The sequence below is a fragment of the Polypterus senegalus genome, chromosome 5 (genome assembly GCF_016835505.1).
Source record: "Polypterus senegalus isolate Bchr_013 chromosome 5, ASM1683550v1, whole genome shotgun sequence".
Classification (NCBI taxonomy): domain Eukaryota; kingdom Metazoa; phylum Chordata; class Cladistia; order Polypteriformes; family Polypteridae; genus Polypterus; species Polypterus senegalus.
In genome coordinates this window covers 203,592,301-203,616,432 of record NC_053158.1, presented here as the reverse complement: position 1 = coordinate 203,616,432, position 24,132 = coordinate 203,592,301, and the positions used below count along the sequence as shown (strand labels likewise).

Below are 24,132 nucleotides of genomic sequence, written 5' to 3'. Positions count from 1 at the left end.
TTTTCCCTCCTCATCTTTTCTGACTGTTTCTTCACTAGTTTTGCATTTGGCTACAGTCAGTGTCACTACTGGTAGCATGAGGCGATACCTGGACCCTACAGAGGTTGCACAGGTAGTCCAACTTCTCCAGGATGGCACATCAATAAGTGTCACTGCCAGAAGGTTTGCTGTGTCTCCCTGCACAGTCTCAAGGGCATGGAGGAGATTCTAGGAGACAAGCAGTTACTCTAGGAGAGCTGGAGAGGGCCATAGAAGGTCCATAACCCATCAGCAGGACCAGTATCTGCTCCTTTGGGCAAGGAGGAACAGGATGAGCACTGCCAGAGCCCTACAAAATGACCTCCAGCAGGCCACTGGTGTGAATGTCTCTGACCAAACAACCAGAAAGACTTCATGAGGGTGACCCAAGGGCCCCATGTCCTCTAATGGGCCCTGAGCTCACTGCCCAGCAGCATGCAGCTCGATTGGCATTTGCCATAGAATACCAGAATTGGCAGATGCACCACTGGTGCCCTGTGCTTTTTACAGATGAGAGCAGGTTCACCCTGAGCACGTGACAGAAGTGAAAGGGTCTGGAGAAGCCATGGAGAACATTATGCTGCCTGTAACATCATTCAGCATGAGCAGTTTGGTGGTGGGTTAATGATTGTCTGGGGAGGCATATCCATGGAGGGTCACACAGACCGCTACAGGCTTGACAAAGGCACCTTGGCTGCCATTAGGTATCAGGATGAAATCCTTGGACCCATTGTCAGCCCCTATGCTGGTACAGTGGCTCCTGGTGCATGACAATTCCTGGCCTCATGTGGTGAGAGTATGCAGGCAGTTCCTGGAGGATGAAGGAATTGATACCATTGACTGGCCACCACACTTTCCTGACCTAAATCCAATAGAACACCTCTGGGACATTATGTTTTGGTCCATCCAATGCCACCAGGTTGCACCTCAGACTGTCCAGGAGCTCAGTGATGCCCTGGTCCAGATCTGGGAGGAGATCCCCACAACACCATCTGTCATCTCATTAGAAGCATGCACCGATGTTGTCAGGCATGTATACAAGAACACAGGGGCCATACAAAGTGCTGCGTACAATTTGGAGTTGCTGCAATTCAATTTGGGCAAAATGGACTAGCCTGCCACATCATTTTTTCACTCTGATTTTGGGGCATCTTTGAATTCAGGGCTCTGTAGGTTGATCATTTTCATTTCCATCAAACGATGTGGCATCCTTTCGTTCCTAACACATTACCCAGTCTATATCAGTATAGATATCCAGGAGGATTTCTTTTTCCCATTGAGATCTGATGTGTTTTCAAAGTGTTCCTTTAATTTTTTTGAGCAGTTTATATATGAGAGAGAGAGAGAGAGAGAGAGAGAGAGTGAGAGAGAGAGATGAATGAAAGACAAGCTCCTGCAACCTAATACTGTTCTTTCTGTAATTCAGCATCAGTTTTCATCCTAACCGATTAATTTTGCTTTAGACATTTTGAGGTATAAATAATCACAAGTAATTGCCTTTTACCTTTGATCGTAACCAGTATAAAAGGACTGGACTTCGGTCTGGAAACTCTGAACCCCAGCAAGCAGGTCAGCTTTCATGGAAGGCTGGATTTTGACTAGAAAATTCTGAGATTGCAAAACCTAAAAAGGAATGAAATACAAATTACATTTCAGATCATCTGTTGTCATGCACGTGCAGATGGGAGACAGCGACAGCGGTGGGCACTGTATACTAATGCCTTCTCTTATCCTTCCTCTGCAGAAAGGAAGTTTGAGAGCCACTCCATCTTTGATGTCACTTCCGTGTCCGTCTGCCTGGACTCTCCCCTTCCTGCCTAGTGACCTCATAAACCTGAAATCGGCCATCTTGAGGCAGTTCTGTGATGAACTTGTGTCTGTGAAGCCATCCCCACAATTGTTGCGTATTTATTTATTATTATTATTTTGTTGATTTAGGCCTTCAATTACACAGGGTCACCAAGGTGGCATGCCAACTCTTTATTGCTGTGTGCGTCCTGTTTTACACTTTATCTTTTATTGGCTTAGATTATGAACTCATAAAATATTCATGTACACATTTTTTCAGCTGTTTGACAGCATTGCATTGCTGCCACATGATTGGCTGACTGGATAATTGCACAGAGCGCCAAGTGCACGGGTGTTCTTAATAATTTCATCACTGAGCGTATATAATCATCAACTCGTGATTCCTCCATGAAATGAAAAAAGTTTTAATCTTCTATCTAATTAAAAAAAAAAAAACTTAATAAGGTCATTAATGAGAACATGTCTGCACATTAGCCTAAGTTTGGGATATGAGATGTATACGGGGTCTTAACCTTATGCAGGGGGAAGATTCGAAAACAAGGCCATCCGACATGGTGGACTCATCTCACAATGAAATGCAAATAGTTTTTATGTAAAAACAAATTGCAGTAATAATTTGCTCACTGTGTGCATTTATAGGCTTGAATAATCAAACCAGTGTGTATATGCTTGCAAAAATACGTACATGAAATCGAGGCTTGGGACTTTAAGGATACCATGTTACATGGTTAGCCAAAAGTAACTTAACTACCAATCAGCCAAACTATGAGAACTAAACAGTGGTTTGACATCAGCTGACGCAACTTCTGAGATAAAGAAGCCATCAAAAGTACCCGATTTTAAAAAGCATTTTTGCTATCTACCATCCACACGCTCGTAAGCATCACACCTGGCTTAAGAAGACAAAGACAGCAAAGCCATCCAAAGCAAAGCTTGCTGTGTGAGTCCGATTTAGGGCTGCCAACCGTCCCCATTTTCCTGGACACGTCCTCATTTTTGTGCCATTGACTGTCTTGGGAGGAATTTATACAATTTTGAAAATGTCCAGAATTTTGTCGCCTAAAATTTGACAATCTCCATATCGTTATCATTAGTAAAAATTGAAAGCTGTACACCAATCAGTATTTGCAGAAGTAGTGCGCACACTTTTTTTCCAGGAATCTTCACTCCTATTCCAATAGTAAACAACGCAGATATCGACGAGAATAGTCAACGTCTGTCCAACTTGTTTTTTTCACTTCATCTTTTGAACTCATCTTCTTGACGAGTAGACAGTTCATTATAAATGTTCCTTTCCTTAATTATTTGTAATCCTAATTCACTGTAACTAAGTGAGTTTATTCAAAATTAGAATTTCACGTTTTCTATGTGAGATCTTATTTTCGATTCTTCTTTCAGCAGCTTGGTTAAACAAGAAATTTCATACATCCAGGTGCACTCCATCGTATTTAAGTGCGAGTAAGTATTACTTTGTAATATTTTCATGGAAAATATTGTTATTACCACACATTGTTCCAAAATGGATTAATAATTGTAAATGAATGAATCAACTATTAAAGTTTCAGTCAATTAAAGCAAAATTACACGTTTATTCTGTCATATAATGCAAAATCTTTTTAGTTAAAAGTTGATCAAGCAATAAGTCACTTCTTCGAATAATTTAATAATATTTTCATAATTCTTTCATTTACATAAATTCACGAATACCCGTTATGCTGAAAAGAAAGTGCAAGTTCACAGAAGACTTGAGCAACAAGTTTTCGAAAGGGCAGAACGGATTCAATGAAGGGGCCGATGCTCCCAAGATTCAATTTCAGATAGCGGGCTGTGTAAAGATTTCTATTCATATTTATCCAAGAACTCAGATTTACTGAGAAAAAGAGCTTCAGTGGAAAAATATAAAAGAATGTAGATAAACGCAAATAAACTAAATTGAAAAGAGTGAAATTATTTTTATTTTACTATAAGTGAATTTACCATGTGTATTGTTTTTTTTACAGGTTTATGACAGTTACGCTGTCCAAATAAGAATGGAAGGAATGGCATCTGTTAATTTAAGAGACTTGACGTATTCAAAATATTTAACAGGTTATTAGTTTGTCAGTGACTGTGATTGTGGCCATCATATCATAATTATTGGGGTAAACTGCTACAAAACGTTTATATCTCTCTATTATAAAAAAAAATCATTGAAAGGAAAAGCAGGGCGACGAGACGTGAAGACACTTAAAAGACCCGCGAGACGCAAACAATATCAAATAGCACGTAGCACACACTGATCCTGTGCTCTCAGCACATATAAAGCGTATAAGGACAATACGTTCTGATGAAACGTCAACGACTAAGCAAAGAAGAAAGAGCAGTGCGGAAAAAAGAGACCCAAAAGCGTTGGAGAGAAAAAAAGGCAGATAAGAGATTATGAAAGCAGTGGAATTCGAAAGGCTCAAACAAACGATGCAGAGAAAGGTGAAGAATATGAAAGCAATAAAATTCGAAAGTATTGAAGCGTCCCAGCCAGGTTGAAGCCTTTTTGGTTTTAAGTTACTGTTCGGTCCGATTGAGGAAGGGCGGAGTACAGAACAGAAGACCGATAGCGGGGTATTGATCCATGCTGCTCGAGACCTGGGGGATGAGGGGTTGGAGAAGGTGCTAGAAAGTCTGTGTTTGGGGTTACGAAATCGGTGATTGTTCAAGTAAAACTTTTGTGACACTTTATTACGTCAGTCGCTTCAGTATCAAAAAAAAAACAATAGTAGGGATTGCATTAGCGCAAACTAAAGGAAATGAATCATCAGGACCAGGTGTAATAGCAGGACAAAGCGAGGTCAGAAATAAAAGGCAAAGAGCAGAAAACAAAGTCTTTTCGCCTTCGCATCATTCAATGCACAAAACGTAGATTTACACAATAATGGACCACACGCTATGAGAATCTGTGGTCCTGCAACAGTTAAAGCAACAACAAGTTTAATTTCAAAGAAAACACAGTTCGGTCAGGAGTGTATTTATGATCATGGGGAAGTGATCACAACATGAGCACCAGAGACACGAAGTGGCAAAAAGGAAAGCGACTATACAGGCTTTAAAATGATTGACACCCCCTTCACAACGCGAGCAGCGTTACACTTACTGCAAGAAAGAGATGTAACCACACCCGGGGCAGGAAATAAAGGACTGTTTTTACAATGTCACGCGAGACAAGGCAAAGCAGTGAGCCATCATTTAAAACAAGTCCATGGACATCTAATCTAGCAGTTGTTGGATTGCTGTTGGCAGACACACATCATGAGCTCCCAGCTCTTCAAACAACGACATGCGACAAGCAGAACAGGCAGCTCGCCAGTAGTAGAAAGACAGCAGATGATCCGACGGCATCTCCTTAGTGTGCGTTCAGCCGGCCCACCCCCTTCACAACGCGAGCAGCGTTATACGTCCTGCAAGAAAGAGATGTAACCACGCCCGGGGCCCGAAATAAAGGACAAGTATTGTTTTTAGAAAAGTTTTTTAAGTAAAAGTGAAAATAATACATATGTAACAATTCCCATAAAAATGACAATCTCTTTAAACTGTATATCCGGTAAACCAAACACGGGGGTGGGCAAGCGAAGCGAGCAGGGGGCAGAGCCCCGTAGTTATATAAAAAAAATCCTTCGACGCAACAAGACTTTTTGGAGATGAGACTTTTTAGGAAGAGAGATTTTTTTCAAGTCCCGCAAGACGAGACTTTGGCCATGACATTTTTTCAAGCCACGCCCTCCACTCAAACATTTTCAAACAAGACCACAGTCCTCTCACCTCTCATTCGTGTGAATTGTTTTGTCAGACACAGTTCCTGTGCCCTCAGCTCTTGTACATTGTAACGTTTTCCTCACTTTAAGTTCCCAATTAAAGAAGACGTTTTATATCCAAATCTTATTGAAGAATTTCATCACGAAGGGTTATCAACATAAAAAATTAGTACACGGGCAACCCTAGCATGGAGAAACGAGAATTAACGCCAAAAATGTCAATCAGTTACACGGCAAATTGGTTAAATGCGTCTCAATAGACTCTGCTGAAACAGTTAGTGGTGATGGTGCGGAAGATGAAAACAACAACTTACAATATGCCGGGGAATATCTACAACCGTTAACAAAGTCCAGTCTTACAAGGCACGAAACACTGTTGAAAGAAGGATGTATACAAGAAAGGTAATGTAGTACATCTTCCGTGGATAACATTAGACACCAAAGGAGATCTTGATATGCCTTTTGTATTAAAACATTAACAGTTTCCAGTTAGAATAGCTTTTCCCAAGACAATTAACAAATCACAGAGCCAACCATTCGAAAAAGTCATTTTGTTTAATAGGGAGAAAGAAACGAAATTCAAGCATAGGCAGTTATACGTTGCGTTGATGCATATGTAACAATTTCCAAGAAAATAAAAATCTGTTTAAATTATACATCCGCGTCACCGTACGTGAGCGGCAGAACTGCAAAGAGGCTATCGCGTAGCGCCGGCCTGGGGGTTTGGCAAGCAAAGTGAGCAGGGGGCAAAGCCCCCCTTAGTCATTTTAAAAATCCATAAAACAACTGTCACACACGTGCATTTAGGAGACAGCTAAAGGGCCTGGGGAACTGTAATACTACACCCGACCAGGGGGTGGCAGAGTGTGCTGACTGTCTCTCTCAGTTTCTTGCAGACCATTCCCGGGAAATCTCACCAGGTTCTGGCGCCTCTGATGACGTCACTCCTGACACTAATACCTCTGATGACGTCACTCCTGGCACCGACACCTCTGATGACGTCACTCCTGGCACCGACGCCTCTGATGATGTCACTCCTGGCACCGACGCCTCTGATGACGTCACTTCCGGCTCCAGACTAGATGACAGCATTTCCTTTCCCAGCCTTTAAAACTGCCAAATTACCTCCAAATAATCAGTTCTGTTTTGGACTCAGTCTAATGAACAAACAATACTAAACTTTTGCAGCTGGGAAATAAAATACGAGTGGCTGCCCCAAACCTTTGTGATGTCTGAAGTCTCATTACCATCACACAGTATAAAGGCTTATTAGGGCATCTTAGAGAAAGGCGTCCTCAAAAGTTCTCTTTTTTCGACCCAAATGTCCAGAGAAACAGAGCTGGCAGCCCTACCCCGATTTGAATCGTTCTGGTCGTACGTTCCTCATACATAACATCTATGACTGTTTTTTTGTTTTTTTCTTCCTGCAATAAGTAATGATTGAAATACAAATATTCACTATTACTTAATCGAAGTTGTCCTGATTTTAACGGACATTAGGCAATTAATAACAAGTGTTAATATAATAAAGTAAGTTGATTTAGGGCAGCATGGTGGCACAGTGAGTAGCGCTGCTGTCTCACAGTTAGGAAACCCGGGTTCGCGTCCCAGGTCCTCCCTGCATGGAGTTTGCATGTTCTCCCTTTGTCTGGGTGGGTTTCCTCCCACAGTCCAAAGACATGCAGGTTAGGTACATTGGCGATCCTAAATTGACCCTAGTGTGTGCTTGGTGTGTGTGTGCCCTGTGGTGGGCTAGCACCCTGCCCAGGGTTTGTTTCCTGCCTTGCACTGTGCTGGCTGGGATTGGCCCCAGCAGACCCCCGTGCCCCTGTCGTTAGGATATAGTGGGTTGGATACTGGATGGATGGAAGTTGATTTTGGTTACGCTCTTTCAGGGGTAGCAATCTTAGGGCCGACCTCCATTCCTGTAACTCTGCGAGAGTTGAATGCGACGGCCACACACTATGCAGGCGTTCACTCAGTGGGGTCCAGTCCAATGAAGTCGTCTTTGTTCACGCAGGCCCATTGCAGTCCAGTCTCCTTGGTTACATCGATGTCACACAAACCGCTCTCGTTATATTAAGTATGGCTGGATTTTTTCCAGAAACATCTCGTACCTCGAGTGTTTTTCTTTTTCAAGAATCAATATTATTGCATACCTTTTTGAAACTACAACCTATATACAAGGCCAGAACAATTAAAAAGAACGTTCACGCTGGCTTTGTTTCACAATATAGTAAAATAGAATAAAATAACATGTTAATAGCTGCGGACACTGACGATTATTCTTGAATTAATGATCACTGGATGTTGGCCTTGGAGGAGTTGCCTATAACTAAAACCGGCCAACACAGACTCACTACCACAAGCCATCACTGACCTGAGCATTGAGGTTCTTCCAGGCGTAAGCTAAGCCGTCCACCCTCTCCGTGTTGCCATCTTGAAACAGCAGCTCGTGCTTGTTGAGCAGTGAATAGGACTCTTCAACAGGAGTGATGGTCATGTCAATTCGAATCTCAGCATCTCGAATTTCCCTCAAGGCAGCCATGGCATCACGGACATCCTCAAGGTCTTTGATGGGCCGGTGGAGCCTTTTACTGAGCGCGTCAATGAAGGTGTAGATCTCCTCCATGTCGCTGGAGGCCTTCTTGTTCAAGGAGACCCCAAAAGCTCTCTTCCAGTGGCGGCACTCCTGGGTCAGCGCCAGCTTCAGTGGCTCCGTTTGAAGTTGCACGGACCCGAGAGTGTAAAATTGAGGCAGGTCGTTGATCTGAGTCTCCAGTTTCTGAACACAAACAGACACCACAGATTCATAATCACTTCCCACGATATCTTATGGTACAACATTACACAGCAAAATCAGGGAGCCAGCAAGCACATACCGTGTAGGAGGAAATGTGGGCGCTGAACTCAGACAGGGACGGGTTGGTCTGCACAAACTCCTTCACCTTGTCATTCGGTTCCTGAAGACACAGTCAGTTTTAGTGTTATCCAGTTTTATTAAAGCTTATTGGTTATAATGCCAGTTAGGATTAAGCTCTGTTCAAAAACATGGAACTTTCACTCCAAATGTATAAGGATAAGCAATGTGAAAAACACCTCAGCCGAAATCACAAGTCAGTCAGATTGACAAGAACAGCTTTAAGTAAATAGCAGCAACATTAAACTCTGTAAGACATCTTGATATAACAGCGAAACTCAAAATACTTCACAAGCAACAACAGAACAACTACAGTGGAAAAAAGGAGAAGAAAGACTTTAATGGTTATACTGGAAAAGGTCAATGTCCAACCTGATAACAAATGCTGTGGTCAGATGGACCACCAACAAGTGGAAAAGAAAACCTCAGGCTGGCAGGATGGTGGAGAAAATAAAGTAAGTGGACAGGTTGGGAACGGGGCAGCGAAGAGCTGATTGGCAAAGCTGGGTGCCCTTGAAGAGAGAGACCACCGACACTGGCAAAACGTGTGTCACCAGTAGTAGAACTGGACCACCTGATAAAGAATACCAATTCAATGGCATCTGCTATTTTTGTTATCTTCTCCTCATTCTTGCTCTCCTTTCTGAGTTAATTTAGTTAAGAAAAAGACATTTTGTAGAATTTTGTGTGGGTTTAATTGTATTCTCAATCAGCTGTGTTTAGTACAAAACGTAACAGATAAATAGACATTAAAAGGCGATAGATAGATAGATAGATAGATAGATAGATAGATAGATAGATAGATAGATAGATAGATAGATAAGGCACTATATGATAGATAGATGGATAAGACTATATGATAGATAGATAGATAGATAGAATAGATAGATAGATAGATAGATAGATAGATAGATAGATAGATAGATAGATAGATAGATAGATAGATAGATAGATAGATGTTCTTTCACCTGTAAATGTATCCCACCAAAGGCCCCATTAGTTTACTTAACTTTCTTAAAATCAGATTTTCTATTTTTAATCCCATATCTGTGTATGAGCAGGTCATAGACAAGTGATTGCAGGATTTTTTTCACACCTCCGTGAAGCGTGTTCAGAAGCCATCTACAAATGAATATTTTTGAAATAGAAACAAACCTGATTCCACAAACTGGAGAACTGGGAGAAGTTGTCCAAGACGTCAACAGCATCGGCTTTGAGTGAGGAGACGATGGAGTTGAGCTGGATGACGACTTTACTGATGTCTTTGTGCTCACTCAGCTGTTTATCGAGGGTCTTCAACACAATCTGCTTAGTGAGTTTGCTGTCATCCCCCAGATCTCGTGCTGCATTCTGCTCGATCTTCAAAGAAACAAATTGGTTGGAAAAAAACTCAATAAAGATACCCTTTCAGGTATTTTCAAATGATGATTGTTGGCGATCCACAATGTGAGCAATGCTTAGTAAATCTAACAAGCATGAGGCACACATGGAGTCAGTGCTTTGGACTTTACATAGCAGCTTTCCACACTGAACATTCCTGCTAGTGTATATATATATATATATTGTGGTACCCAGCCGGGACACCCAGGAGGACCGGAGGAGGGCTTGTGCTTCCTCCAGACCGCGAGGGGGCGTCCGCCCTGGTTATGTTGGGGGCCTCGGGTAAAGGGCTTGGAAGCCCAGCCCTGTAGGGACCCGTGGCCACCACCAGGCGGCGCCCCAGTGCCCCTGAATATCCCGGGAGCCCAGCACTTCCGCCACACCAGGAAGTGCTGGGGGGAAGGCGACAGGGGACACCCGGACAGCTTCCGGGTGCGCAGCCGGCACTTCCGCCACACTGGGGTGTGGCTATGGAGGAATGCCGGGAAGCAGCTGGAGCCCATCCAGGTTCTTATTTAAGGGGCCGCCTCCCTCCAGTCATCAGCAGAAGTCGGGTGGAAGAGGACGGAGCTGGAGGGAAGACTAGAGGCGGCCATGAGAAAGGCAGTGGAACTGTGTGGCCTGGACATATGCCAGGAGGCACTGGAGTGTGTCGTGCACGTGAACTTGTAAATATTTGTGAATAAATAGTGTGTTGGGTAAAACATCGATGTCCGTCTGTGTGTGTGTCCGGGCCAGCGTCCACAATATATATATATATATATATATCGCAGCTGGGTCACCCTTTTTAATAAGTTCATAAATTATAGCAAGAACTTTGCCCAAGACACAAACAGTAAGTCTCTTGATAACCTTGAAGTCTTTGTCAGGAGCTCTGTCCAGGGTGATGCAAAGTCCACAAGTGACCCCGTCTTTCAGGTCTTATCCATTTTTATAGAAGGGGCGTGGTCACTGTGGGCGGAGTGTGGGGAGTGTTAGGCACCCACCCCAGACTTCCGATCTCGACTGGTGTTAAAGAGAAAGCATTGTTAGCAATAGCATGCCCTCTTATCCCAGGATGTTATGGATTATGTTATCAGTGCCAGGACGAAGGCATGCATGACAGGTATTATTTTTTTTCGATCTTTTGGAGATATCTTTGGGTTAGCATTTGATGGCCAAACTTCCTAGCAAGTGCCACCATTTTGGGATGCATTATTGTGACCGCAGCTATGTCATTTATAGCTGCTCTGTCTGTTGCCTGCCATGTGCTTTGGTGTTGTCCTCACATGTGATTCCACAAAGCATTTCCTGCTTAAGATGGTGGTGCCCATTACTTGGGAGCGAAACTTTTCGATTTTCATAAAAGAAGTCAGTGTGTGTTTATTTTGATGGTATGTTTTTTTTTTGGGCCTTGCTTTGCTCGTGACCTCAGGTTGAGCCCTTTGATTTGTAAATTGTCACCATTTTTGCAGATCATCAGGATTTTGACTGCGGCTATTTTTTTGACCATTCCTTTGCATATTGGACTTGGGTGATTCCTTCTTCTACTGTTTATTTTTTGACCTACTGCTTGTGACCTTTCGTTTCCATCACTGACACCTCAACCTCAACGCCCATTAAGAAACACAGAGAAAGGTAAAATACTATAAAAATGAATACCATTCAGAAGTAAGACGAAGTAAATCGAATAATGCAGATGTCTAACGCATCATCAATGCTTACCTGGAGCTGTTTATGATGTAAATGGGCAAATGTCCACAGTGGAATGTTCTTTGCCATGGTCAACATAGTGACAACGGCCTTATTAATTGTATTCTAAAAGATAAAAAATAAAATTACACGCTATGGATACACTGGGCAGTAGAAAGTCGTCTTTAACAGAGCTTATGTTCAAAAACATTGCTTATAAAAAAAAAAAATCTGCATATATTGACAGACTCTTCATTTTATCTATAAAATGACAAAACAGACAGTTGAAAGAATTTATAAGCTTTTGATGGCCTGGGTCGGCTCCACACTCCCTGTCGTGTTCAGGAGCCTCTTGAACCCGAACCGTCGACAGTCGTGTGCCAAGAAGAGCCGGGCAAATGAGGACACACACATACCACAAAGGGTAGGTGCAAAAGTGCTTTTATTCAAAACCATCAAAGAAAAAGTGTTCAAATAACTAATGCAGTACATACAATTCTTCAATAAATAAATAATCTATAAAAGTCAAAGAGATTGCTGAGGTCAAAAAGCCATTAATAAATAATCCATAAAACCAGAATTAAGATTACAGGCAGTTTCTTTTCAAATGTGAACGTCAAAGCTTCCTTTTAAAAGCTGACATCTCCACGGCTTACCCTCTACGGACCTCACAGCACGAGGAGACGCCTACCGACAGGTGCAGACCACCATCGATTCCTGGCTCGCATCCCCATTTTCGGGCCCTCGGCAGTCATAGGGGGCACCATGAGCCGAGTGCATATTTATGCATTTATTCGACGATCAAGCACCATGGGAGATTTTCTGGATTGCCATCTGATTGGTTAATAGTTAACACATTTTTTAGAAATAAAGTAAATCAGCTGGCGACTTACAGTAGTGGAGGAAAAGAAAGCCAAATGGACTTTCTAGTGTGTAGAAAATCTCATTTGAAAGAGATAAAGAATTGTAAGGTCTGTGAAGGACAGCTGGCGGTTCAGTCCAGCCAGGACGTTCCTCAGGGGAAAGAATGGAGGAAGGCGGTCTTTTTTGGGCACTGCATCCCCCGGGACACTAGGTGGCAGCTCCCCTGGACGACAACGGTTCCCCAGATTCCCTCAAAGCATCCTGGGACGTGGAGTCCGTTTCCTCAACCCCGTTGGGTGCCGTGGGTGCCGCCAGGGGGAGCTCACAAAGAACCTGGGGACTATTACTGTTACGACAACCCGGAAGTACTTCCAAGTCACGAGGACGGAAGCCCGCAGGACTTTCGGGCTACTTGAGAACTAATGATGTGTTGTTTGACCCGGAAGAAGAGGAGGAACACTTCCGGGTCGAGGACTATTTTAAGGATTGGTCGAGACCCAGCAAAGGAAGCCGGAGTTGGGTGGTAGAGTGATGGTGCTGCTGGGAGGAGTGGAGGATTGTGATTATTGTTTATTATATAATTATTGAAGAATTGTGGCGAGTGTGGTGCTTTGTGCACTGTATCTGAAGAAAGATATTAAAGTTCTTTTTGGTGCTTTTTACAAGTGTGTCTTGGACGTCTGTCTGGTGAGTTTCACAGGCCAACGGCGGACCCTAGCGTCCACAAGTCATAAATGGTGAAAGTGGGCCAGTACAGAATAAAGTGGAGGTGATGGACTGGGAGATCAAAATCAGCAGGACAATCAAAGCACAGCAAGCATCACCGAGGATAAAGTGGTGGAAATTAAAGAGGAAGAGCTTATGGGGAACGTTTAAAATGAAGTGCACTCGTTTGAGAGTGGGGAGGAGTGGAGGGAGGAGAATAGCATAGCTGTTTTGAGAGCAGGTGAAGAGGGTGGGACAACAGGAAGGAGTCCACCTGGGGACAAAGAGACATGGCGGTGGGACACAGAGAGGATGTGATAAAGGCTAAGAAGGAGAAGGTAAAGAAGAAATGCTAATAGTTAGGGAGGCCAAGTGGACCGTGGTGAGAGTGAAGACACAGGCTTTGGAGGAGGTGAAAAACCGGAGACAAGAGAGGGAGAGTTTAGAACAGCGAAGGTTAGGAACAAGGGTGGGAAGGATTTTAGATAAAACAGGCAAAAAATGAGGATAGTGTGGTCTTAAATGAGCATGACAGGATCAAGAATGGATGGAAGAGGTACTTTGGAAAGCTGTTGAATGAAGATTTGGGGATGGAGTCCCAGGGACAAGTACCAAGAATAAGGAGGGAGCAAGTAAAGGAGATACTGAAAAGAATGAAAAATGGAAAGGCAACAGGACCGGATGAAATACTAGCAGAAGTGTGGAAGAGGTTAGGAGAAGAGGGAGTAGATGTGTTGTGGAGTCTTGGGTAGAAGATCTATGAACAGGAGAGAATACCAAAGGAGTGGAGGAACAGTGGGATTGTAGCCATTTATAAGGAGAAGGGCAACATTCGGAGGGATAAAGCTGGTGTCACACACAATGAAAATTTTTTTAAGGGGTTATGAAGAGAAGACTCAAAGAAGAGACCACCATAGGAGAGATGCAGTCTGGTTTAATGCCAGGGAGAGGACCAACTGATGCCTTCATCACTTCAGGGTTATAGAATGATGGCATATGGGAGAACCCATCATAGGAGAGGAGCAGTTTGGTTTTATGCCCGGGAGAGGAATTCCTGATGCAGTCTTCCATAGACAAAAACAGAAAGAATTTCATTTGGTGTTTATTGATTTAGAGAAGGTTTGTGATTGAGGGCCAAGTGAAGAGGTCTGGAGGTACTAGACAGAGAAAGGAGGACAAGAGAAGTGTGTGAGGAGTGCCCAGGATATGTCCGTGGAAGTGAGGACTCGGATTAAAAGCAGTGCTAGGGTAAAAGACAAGATCCCAGTTAGAGAAGGTCTGCACCAGGGATCTTCTTGGAAGTCCTGGCCTCTTTGATCTGGTTATGGAGATGTTAACTCATGAGATAAAAGACCAATTCCCCTGGTAAAGGCATTTCCTGATGACACTGTGTTATGTAGCACAAGAAAAAAGAAGAAGAATTTGGAAGAATGTAAAAAGGCTTTGGAAGACAGATGGTTGAAGATAGATAGGAAGATAACAGAATATCTGAGGTGTAATGAGGATCAGGATTCTGAAGTTAGCCTGCAGTGAGAGTTACTGAACAGAGAGGATAAGAATTAAATATCTAGGATAAGAGGTGGCCTGAGATGGATAATTAGATTCAGAGATAATCTACAGTGTGCAGAGTGGGTGAAACAATTGGAAGAAGGTATCAGGAGATTTGAGTGATCCAAGAATTAAGGCGAAGGTTAACGGTGAGGTTTTTACGACAATGGTAAGATCAGCAATGATATATGGAGCTGAGAAGTGGGCAGAAAAGGGGAGCACAGGAGAAAATCAGCACTTTCTCATGTACTCAGATATGGGGAGTAAACTGCAAGACAAGGATTATATTTTCATATTGTGCACATTAAAGAACCATCAACAACAAATCAAATCAACTTAATAATATATTGAATTATAATTATAAAAGTAAAGTTGAATAAATCGGACTCTGCAGCTGCATGAATAAAAGGTAAAGTACCACTTCCAGTTAGTGGAAATAGCCTCAAAGTTGATAGAAATCTATGTTTTGTACCTAATACTTTTATGCAAAACTTGGTTGACCTAAGTGAAAGCGTACTCAGGTTATTGTGTTTACACACACACACAGACAGACAGATATAATTCCAAAAAGTTTCACACTCACAGAGGTCTAAAACATCGAGATTCATTAGAATCTCAACACTGAATTTTTTGGATGATTCCAATACTTTCCTTATATTTCATATGCAAGAAAGTCAGGGAGATCTAAAACATTGAGATTCATCAAAATCTTGACATTAAATTTTTGAACGATTATAATACTTCCCCTATACTTTATATACGAGAAAGTCAGGGAGATCTAAAACATCGAGATTCATCAGAATCTCAACATCGAATTTTTGGGCAATTCTAATACTTTCCAAATACTTTGTATACAAGAAAGACAATGAGATCTAAAATGTTGAGATTCATCAAAATCTCGACATTGAATTTTTGGACGATTATAATACTTCCTCATACTTTGCATACGAGAAAGTCAGGGAGACCTAAAACATCGAGAGTCTTTAGAATCTCAACATCAGTTTTTAGATGATTGCAATACTTCCCCTATACTTTGTATACGAGAAAGACAATGAGATTTAAAACATTGAGATTCATCAAAATCTTGACATCAAATTTTTGAACGATTATAATACTTCCCCTATACTTTGTATACGAGAAAGTCAGGGAGATCTAAAACATCGAGATTCATCAGAATCTCAACATTGAATTTTTGGACGATTCCAATACTTTCCAAATACTTTGTATACAAGAAAGACAATGAGATCTAAAATGTTGAGATTCATGAAAATCTTGACATCAAATTTTTGAACGATTATAATACTTACTCATACTTCATATACAAGAAAGCCAGGGAGATCTAAAACATTGAGATTCATCAAAATCTCGAAATCAATTTTTAATGATTATAATACTTCTCCTATACTTTGCATACGAGAAAGCCAGGGATTTAAAACATTAAGATTCATCAAAATCTCAACATCGAATTTTTGGACAACTCTAATACTTTCCAAATACTTCGTATACAAGAAAATAATAAAGCAAGATGTGGCAGAAATGAGAATGTGAAGACGGATGTATGGATTTACAAAGAAGGACAGAATAAGAAATGAGACCATCAGGGGTACATGAAAAGCAGAAGAGATAGCTAAGAAAAAGTACAGGAAAGTAGATTGACGTGGTATAGAGATGTGATGAGAACAGACCATGAAGACATTGGCATTAGAGTGATGGGAATGGAAGTCCAGGGGAAGAGAAAGTGAGGGAGGCCAATGCAGAGGTAGATGGATAAAGGAAATGAAGATCTGAAGGAAGAGGGTCTGACTGAGGAGGAGGTGCAGGGCTGAGTTGTGTAAAGAAAGTTGATCAATCACATCAACCCCATGTAGATGTGGGAAAAGAAGAATAGAAAGAAGAAGAATGGGAGAGTGTACAGAGACACCGATGATTGTGTTTGTCGATGTTGACAGACTTACTACTAAAGAGTCCATTCCCTGTGGACATTGCAGTAAGCTACCAAGGCGTCTACAGGAAAGCATCAGGACAAAATTCCGGATAAGGTGTGCACCCAAAACTAAATTTGGCATCATGCCAGTGCACCTTACCCACACCAGCATGCCAATCAAAACGTTTTTAACAAACACAATATGGCAACTGCTTCACGAACCCTGTATTCACCAGATCTCACCTCCCTTGGAGTTTTTTGTATGTCAACATTAAAATGGAAGATTTTCTACCCTTCAGTCTCAAAAGAGGAAAGAGCTTAGCAGGCTCTACACACGGAAACAAAAGCTGAGTACAGGAAATGTTTCCAGAGTTGAGAGAAATGCTGGGACAAGTGGATGGCATCTTAAGGGGAGGATTTTGAAGGTGACTAAAAGGCAATTACTGTAAAGTGTTTTTAAACCATTTCTGGGAATGGTCAGGTCCTCCCTTGCTATAGTAGGCACAAACTTAGAAAGTTTGGAAAGAAGCAAATATTTCTTCACTGCAAGTATAATCGATCTGTCTGTTCATTGAGGATGCGGACGTATTTAATAAGTAAAATGATTGTCAGCAGGAGAAGTTCACAAGTTATAATAAAAAAAGTTGCAAATGAAACGTGTATGGAAACGAGTGAGTAATAAAAAGATCTTATCAAGATAATGAAGTCGCGCATAAATAATGCATGGCGCAGACCGTGTAACAAGGGCCTCCTTCACCCTTGGAGACTTTCAAAGGCTTTTATTTTTCAACACTTTTTATCACTTGTGTTGTGATAGTCGGTACAAGAAATAGCTTGTAGGAAATTGTTTAAAAGGAAAATACAGCAAATTGGCATTCCAGAGAATAACCACATCGTCGGGCATGTTCAAATATTAATGTCACATTCACATGAAGCGTCGCGTCCAGACGTGGATGAACTGTAGACATTGCACTCGATGAGATTCGGATTACATTGGAGAAGAAAAAAAAAAAAAAGGGTCCCCGGTAACATTTAAACTGATAAATATTTCATCATAAAGAGGAAAATTCAAAGAGAAAAAAAAAACACAAAGGATTACACATTATTAGCATTCAGTGTTAGAAGATGGGGAAGCATTTCTACATCACTATAATGAAGAATAAGTGGCCATAGGTGTCCTTTGCATGTAAATTTTAAAATATTGATGGAATGGCGCGTGTCTCCCAGCCTGACCTCCATTTCTCATGTTGCTATGTATGGCCTCCCCATGTCAGTGCTGATCAAAGTCCATTGATGGTATCTAATAATACCGGTAGCCGGTATTATTAGATATTGATGACCCGTGGGTGAGTGTCCGATGTGCATACCCTTTCAAAAGTACAATCAGCGCCTCTTCGTGAATAAATTAAAATAAATACACTAAAGTGAGCCCCCCTTGGTGTACATAGCGTCCGCTCTTTTAATTTCATAACTGGCACCTAGCGGGTAATGGCACCCACTCAGTATCCTCACATTTCAATGACTATTTCTCCTCTGTTTTAATTTCATTAGTGGTGCCCTCTCATTATCGTCACAGTTTGATGACCGATTTCCCCATGGTGTCCGTTGCTCGCTCGCCTACAGAAATACAAAAGGCACTCCTTTAGGTACATACAGCGGACTTTAAGGAAGGAGCCCCCCTTGGTGTATGAAGCGTTCACACTTTTGCTTTCTTAACTGGTGCTCAGTGGGTAATGGTGCCCACTCAGTATCCTCAGAGTTCAATGAGTTTTCCCCCTCTGTTTTACCTTCATTAATGGTGCCCACTCATTATCATCATAGAGTGTCCATAGTGCACCCCTTCAGAAACACAATTGGCACTTCTTTGTCAACTAACTGTAGACATGTGGTGGGTCCTCCTCAGAGTGCATGCCCCTTCAATCGCACAAATGCCAGTCCCCCCAACTTCCACCACCCCGTGTACATATCAGAGAGTTTAAGGAGTGAATGGCCGCTGGTGTACTGAGCATACACATTTTTACTTTCATTACTGGCACCCAGAGGGTACCTGTACACATTTGGCACACTGGGAACATACGACTGGATGACCTGATGTGCGGATTACGTGACATGAGTAACATGAGACTTGTTCATGGATGTTTTATATTGTTTGCTATTGTCCAATGTTGGTCTAGCTCTGTCAAAAACTGTTTTGTGGTATTTTCTCCAAGGAAAAATGACATTAAAAAATTTTGTCAGCCACCACTACAAACTACATGGGGAAAGTATATATATATATATATATATATATATATATATATATATATATATACACACCCCTTCACCACCTCTTCCAGGGGGACAAGGGTGGGAAGCCCAGTATCTCCCCCTGGACGCTAGATGGCAGCCTCACTGGGTTGTAGCAGTGCCTCGGACTCCCCCAGGGCTTCATGGGGGTTGGAGTTCTGTGCAGCTCTGTGGGGTTCTGCAGGCCCTGCCAGGGGTGCTGCAACAGGAGTGGCTGGCCCCTTTTGGGCAATGGTTTCAGCTTACCTGGAAGTGCAGCCGGATGTCGATAATCAACCACCTGGAGCACTTCTGGGTGCCTGATAAAAGGGTGCCAGCAACCACCACTCAGCGGCCAGAGTCGGGTGGAGGTGGACAAAGCTTGTTGAGGAGGAGTGGTGGTTGAAGACAGGAGAGAAAGACTGCTTAGTGTACTGTGCTTTATTTGGGACTGTGTTGTGGCTGGTGGGATTACAGGGAAGGTGTGCCCTTCAGCTGAAGAAAAATGAAAAGTCTTTTCATTTTATACGTGCCTCCAGTGTCCAGTCTGTGTCAGGCCCTGTGTTGGCTCGGATTGGCTTCAGTAGACCCCCATGACCCTGTAGTTAGGATATAGCGGGTTGGATAATGGAGATATATATATATATATATATATATATATATATATATATATATATATATATATATAGTAACAAATGCGCTATATAGGCGACTGTCCCAACACAGATGAACACGGGAGGCACGTATAAAAATGAACAGACTTTTATTTTTCTTCACCTGTGGGGCACCTCTTCCCCATGACCCCACAGACACAACACAGTCCCCAGTACAGACACACACAAGCACTCTAAATACTATTTTCCTCCACCACTCCTCCCTCAAGCTTTGTCCTTCTCCCCCCGACTCTGGCCAATGAGTGGTAGTTGCTGGCTCCTTTCATTAGGCACCCAGAGTGCCGACAACCGGCTGCGGTGTCACTAGTGCCCAGAAGGGGCTAGCAGCTCCTGCTACAGCATCCCCTGCGTAACCCAACAGGGCTTCACCAAACTCCAACCCCCATGAAGCCCTGCGGGAATCCAAGGCACCGCTGAAACCCAGGGAGGCTGCCATCAGGCGTTCAGGGGGAGATACTGTGTTTCCCATGCTTGCTCTCCTGGAACATATACTTGGCCCTGTCCATCCATCACAATATATATATATATAGGGAGGAGTATTACTTTCATTAACGAATAGGGTAAAAAAAATGGAAAATGAATGGGCTAAATTGTTGAATAAACAGATTGCATCTTGCCTGAAGAAGGGGCCTGACTTGCCTCAAAAGCTTGCATATTGTAATCTTTTTTGTTAGCCAATAAAAGGTGTCATTTTGCTTGTCTTTTCTCTGAATATACAGACAAATGGTCATCAACATAAAGGCCAGAGGGTCTTTCATCAAATCCTAAATTAATTGCAAGAATAGCAGGCCATTTACTTCCTAACTGGATGAAAGAAGGATCTCCACCTTATGTGGGACAATTCCAGGTGAAAAGAGGTTTTAAACATGAAAATTAGAGGGTCTAGTAAGGACTGTCTGTGTGCATAGGAGACGGTTTACAGGCTCAAATGTAAGTGTTTCTACTGAACCAGGGCTTGGTGCTATCCTCTGATGCTTCTCCATTTTTTCCCTTTGTGAACCATCAGAATGACCCACCTCCTAATGACATAATTTCCACGAAGACGCAGCCTAATGACCTCATGTCAGGTTCTGGCCGCAAGATCCCTCCTCTTCCTACTCCTCGACTATAAATCCACCATTTTTGCTAACATATTCAGTTCTGTTTTGGACTCCAGTCTATAAAGATCATCATTAACCCTTCACATTCTGAAATATATTGGGAGGTTTCCCTAAACCTTATAGTTGTTGTTGTCTCCCATTATACCATATATAACAATTGACCATATTTAAATCTTTCAATTAATTAAATCAAATCAAATATTAATTTCCAGATGAAAGGGTAACAAGCCAAAAGATGATCACACGTGTGCTCAGGTAGCTTTGTTGTTTGCTTCCTGTTAAGAAAATACCTGAATTTCCTCCAGACTTGGTCGCATGACGACATTGGGGATCACCAGCTGAATTGAAGCTTGGAAGAGAGGAGGCTGAATGGACATCTTCATGGATGGGGAGGCTGCCAGGTACTTCGAACTGACAACATGAAGGCGACGCTTCAGGGCATCCAGGGAGAGTTTGGTGGCTGGAAATAAATGAAAAGATACAATTAATAGTTAGAATTTTTTTTATAATACATCAAATCCTAGTTGGATCATTAATAAGTGTATTTGGCGCCATCGTGCGTCTGTTATTTTGCTGAGAAGTTTATTTCAGTAAATGCGGTGACCCAGCTGGCACCTCAACATTTCATCAGAACTCGTGCATTTTGCTAAGTTGATGACTATTGTCACACACGTGCGCATGAGAGACAGTTTACAGGCTCGAGTGGAAGTGTTTCTCCGTTGAACCAAGGGTTGGTACAGTCCTCTGATGCTTCTGTCTTTTCTCCCTCTGTAGACGAGCAGAAGAACCTAATGATGTAATTTCCACTTCAACGGATGTCGCTGCCCGATAAAGTCATTTACAGTTCTGGTCATAAGATCCCTCTTACTGTTTTTTCATACTCGCCCACCCCTGGGTTTGGTTAACTGGATATACAATTTTAAGAGATTGTTATTTTCATGGAAATTGTTACATATGCATTATTTTCACTTTTACTTTAAAACTTTAGTAAAATCTATATTTGGAATTAACTTTTCTTCAAGATCGCATTGAATTTTGATTCCATGTTTGGACTTACATCGTGACAGAGCAACGTATAACTGTTCATGAGTGAATATCATTTCTTTCCCTCTTATAAATAAAACAGCTTTTTTGATTGTTTGTCCGTGCTCCTTCTTCTTCGCTTAGTTGTTGACTTGTCATCAAGAACGTATAAAATTATTGTCCTGATATAATTTATAAGAGCTTCCAAGATTTTTTTTTTTTATAATAGAGAGATACTGTATATATCCGCCATATCTCGTTGCCTGTCAGTTCTGTTTTGGACTCCTGTCTGTAAAGACCTTTGCCTTAACCCTACCAACTTTTCAAGTGTATGGGGATTGTTTCCCCAAACCTTATGTTTGCCTCTCATTTACACTATATAAATAACATTTACTTATTTGGCCGACGCCCTTATCCAAGGTGATTTACAATATTTCAGATAAAATTGGTTACATTAATTTTGGTTTTCCAGTTGGAGCACAGATAGGTCAAAGTGACTTGTTAGGGTCACACATTGGTGTCAGTAGTGGGATTTGAAGTTTGGGGAGGTCATAAGGGGTCTGTTGCGATTCATCTGCAGTGCTGCCACGGTCCACAGGCAGGTCTAAACCGATACCCCAAATGTTTACGTTTAATATTTGTGCTTTTTATCCTTCTGGGAGGGTCTTGTAGAGGGCTAGGACTACGGAATAGAGTCAAATATCAAAAATATCATTTTTGTAATCAGCAACCTCGAAACAGAGTGAAACAACACCTTCCCCCAGGCCTGAATTACCGATCCTCACATTGTCTATCCAAGGTTTGTGAAAAGGAGCATCTTTGACCCCTCATGTCCCATTAGGGGGGGTGAAACCTTACGGCTAATTGCTGAGGCCCACACAACGTCAAGACCTTCTGATCATTTTTGCCTATTGGGTTAATCTTTGTCATAAGAGTGCAATTCCTTGTGAAAAATATGGTCCAAAAATGGCATTAAAATGAGTGTTTTGAGTTCTAAAAGGCCAGAAAGTTTGGGGGAACCCCAAAATGCTTGATGTCTTGTATAACTAGACATCAATACGACTCAAATGCTGTATCATATGTGGGGGTCTTCAAGTACCATCAAAAAAAAAAATGGTCACATATTGGTGTCAGTAGTGGGATTGGAAGTTTGGGGAGGTCGTATGGGGTCTGTTGCGATTCATCTCCAGTGCCGCCACGGCCCACAGGCTGGTCTAAACCGATACCCCAAATCCTTATGTTTAACATTTGTCATTTTTAACCTTCTGGAAGGGTCTTGAAGAGGGCTAGGACTACGGTATAGAGTCAAATATCTAAACTATATTTTTTTTAAATATAAAAATATCATTTTTGTAATCAGCAACCTCGAAACAGAGTGAAACAACACCTTCCCCCATGCCTAGATTACCAATCCCCACCTTGTCTTTCGAAGATTTGTGAAAAGGAGCATCTTTGACCACTCATGTCCTATTAGGGGGGTGAATCCCTATGTTTGATTGATGAGGCTCGCACAACGTCAAGACCTTCTGATCATTTTTGCCTATTGGGTTACTCTTTGTCATAAGAGTGCAATTCCTTGTGCAGAATATGGTCCAAAAATGGCATAAAAATGAGTGTTTTGAGGTCTAAAAGGCCAGAAATTTTGGGGGAACCACAAAATGCTTGATGTCTTGTATAACTAGACATCAATATGAGTCAAACGCTGTATCATATGTGGGGGTCTTCAAGTACCATCAAAAAAAAAAAAAAAGGTTAGACATTGGTGTCAGTAGTGGGATCTGAAGTTTGGGGAAGTCGTACGGGGTCTGTTGCGAGGTTGTTCTAAACCGGGGTCTTCAAGTACCATCAAAAAAACAAAATGATTTCAAAGCATTTAGAAGTAAATCTGATAAACACACAGAATTAACAGTAACATTACAGAACAGTAATGAACGATTCTGCAAATAAGCCCCCCATTGGAGAGGCGAGAGTTTAAAAAAAAAAAAAGACAAAGGTGACTTACATTTAACGAAAGCATCTGTGTTCTTCTGACAGAGCTGCCCCATCATGTTGTAAAAACAGCAGGGCAGACACTCCTGACAGCGGGTCTTCTGTTTGGTGTCAGGGTGCAGGCACTGATAAGAGTCCTGAAAAGATGAAGTAACAGGCACCGTTAAGACTCACCACAATTAATAAAGAGAAGAGAAAACATGTAGGACAGCAAGAAACCGTGTGGGCGACCCACCTGCAGGTTGACCTTGTCGTCTGGTTTCATTCTGTTTTTAAGATTGTTAATCATCTCAAGCATGGATCTCTCCACCTGTTGACTTTGTCTGTGATGAAACAAAAAGCATCTGGTTGTGTTAATCTGGACAGCGAACAGGAATCAGCTACCGTATGATTGTGGAAAATCACAAGAGTGGAGCAAATACATCAGCTGTACATCGGAAAGGGCAACTAAAGCTTG

The 24,132-nt window shown here is 42.0% G+C and overlaps 1 protein-coding gene across 1 annotated transcript in view; it reads right to left on the bottom strand.

The window, feature by feature from the left end:
* LOC120529941 (dynein heavy chain 5, axonemal-like) overlaps positions 1 to 24,132 on the bottom strand; it is a 370,325-nt gene that overhangs the window by 273,841 nt on the left and 72,352 nt on the right. The window contains exons 21-28 of the mRNA XM_039754150.1: positions 23,911 to 23,998; positions 23,689 to 23,812; positions 20,954 to 21,123; positions 11,617 to 11,709; positions 9,688 to 9,891; positions 8,495 to 8,575; positions 7,993 to 8,397; positions 1,523 to 1,641 (exon numbers count right to left, since the gene is read on the bottom strand). Coding sequence (XP_039610084.1) covers positions 1,523 to 1,641; positions 7,993 to 8,397; positions 8,495 to 8,575; positions 9,688 to 9,891; positions 11,617 to 11,709; positions 20,954 to 21,123; positions 23,689 to 23,812; positions 23,911 to 23,998 — 1,284 coding nt within the window. The remainder of the gene's footprint in view (positions 1 to 1,522; positions 1,642 to 7,992; positions 8,398 to 8,494; positions 8,576 to 9,687; positions 9,892 to 11,616; positions 11,710 to 20,953; positions 21,124 to 23,688; positions 23,813 to 23,910; positions 23,999 to 24,132) is intronic.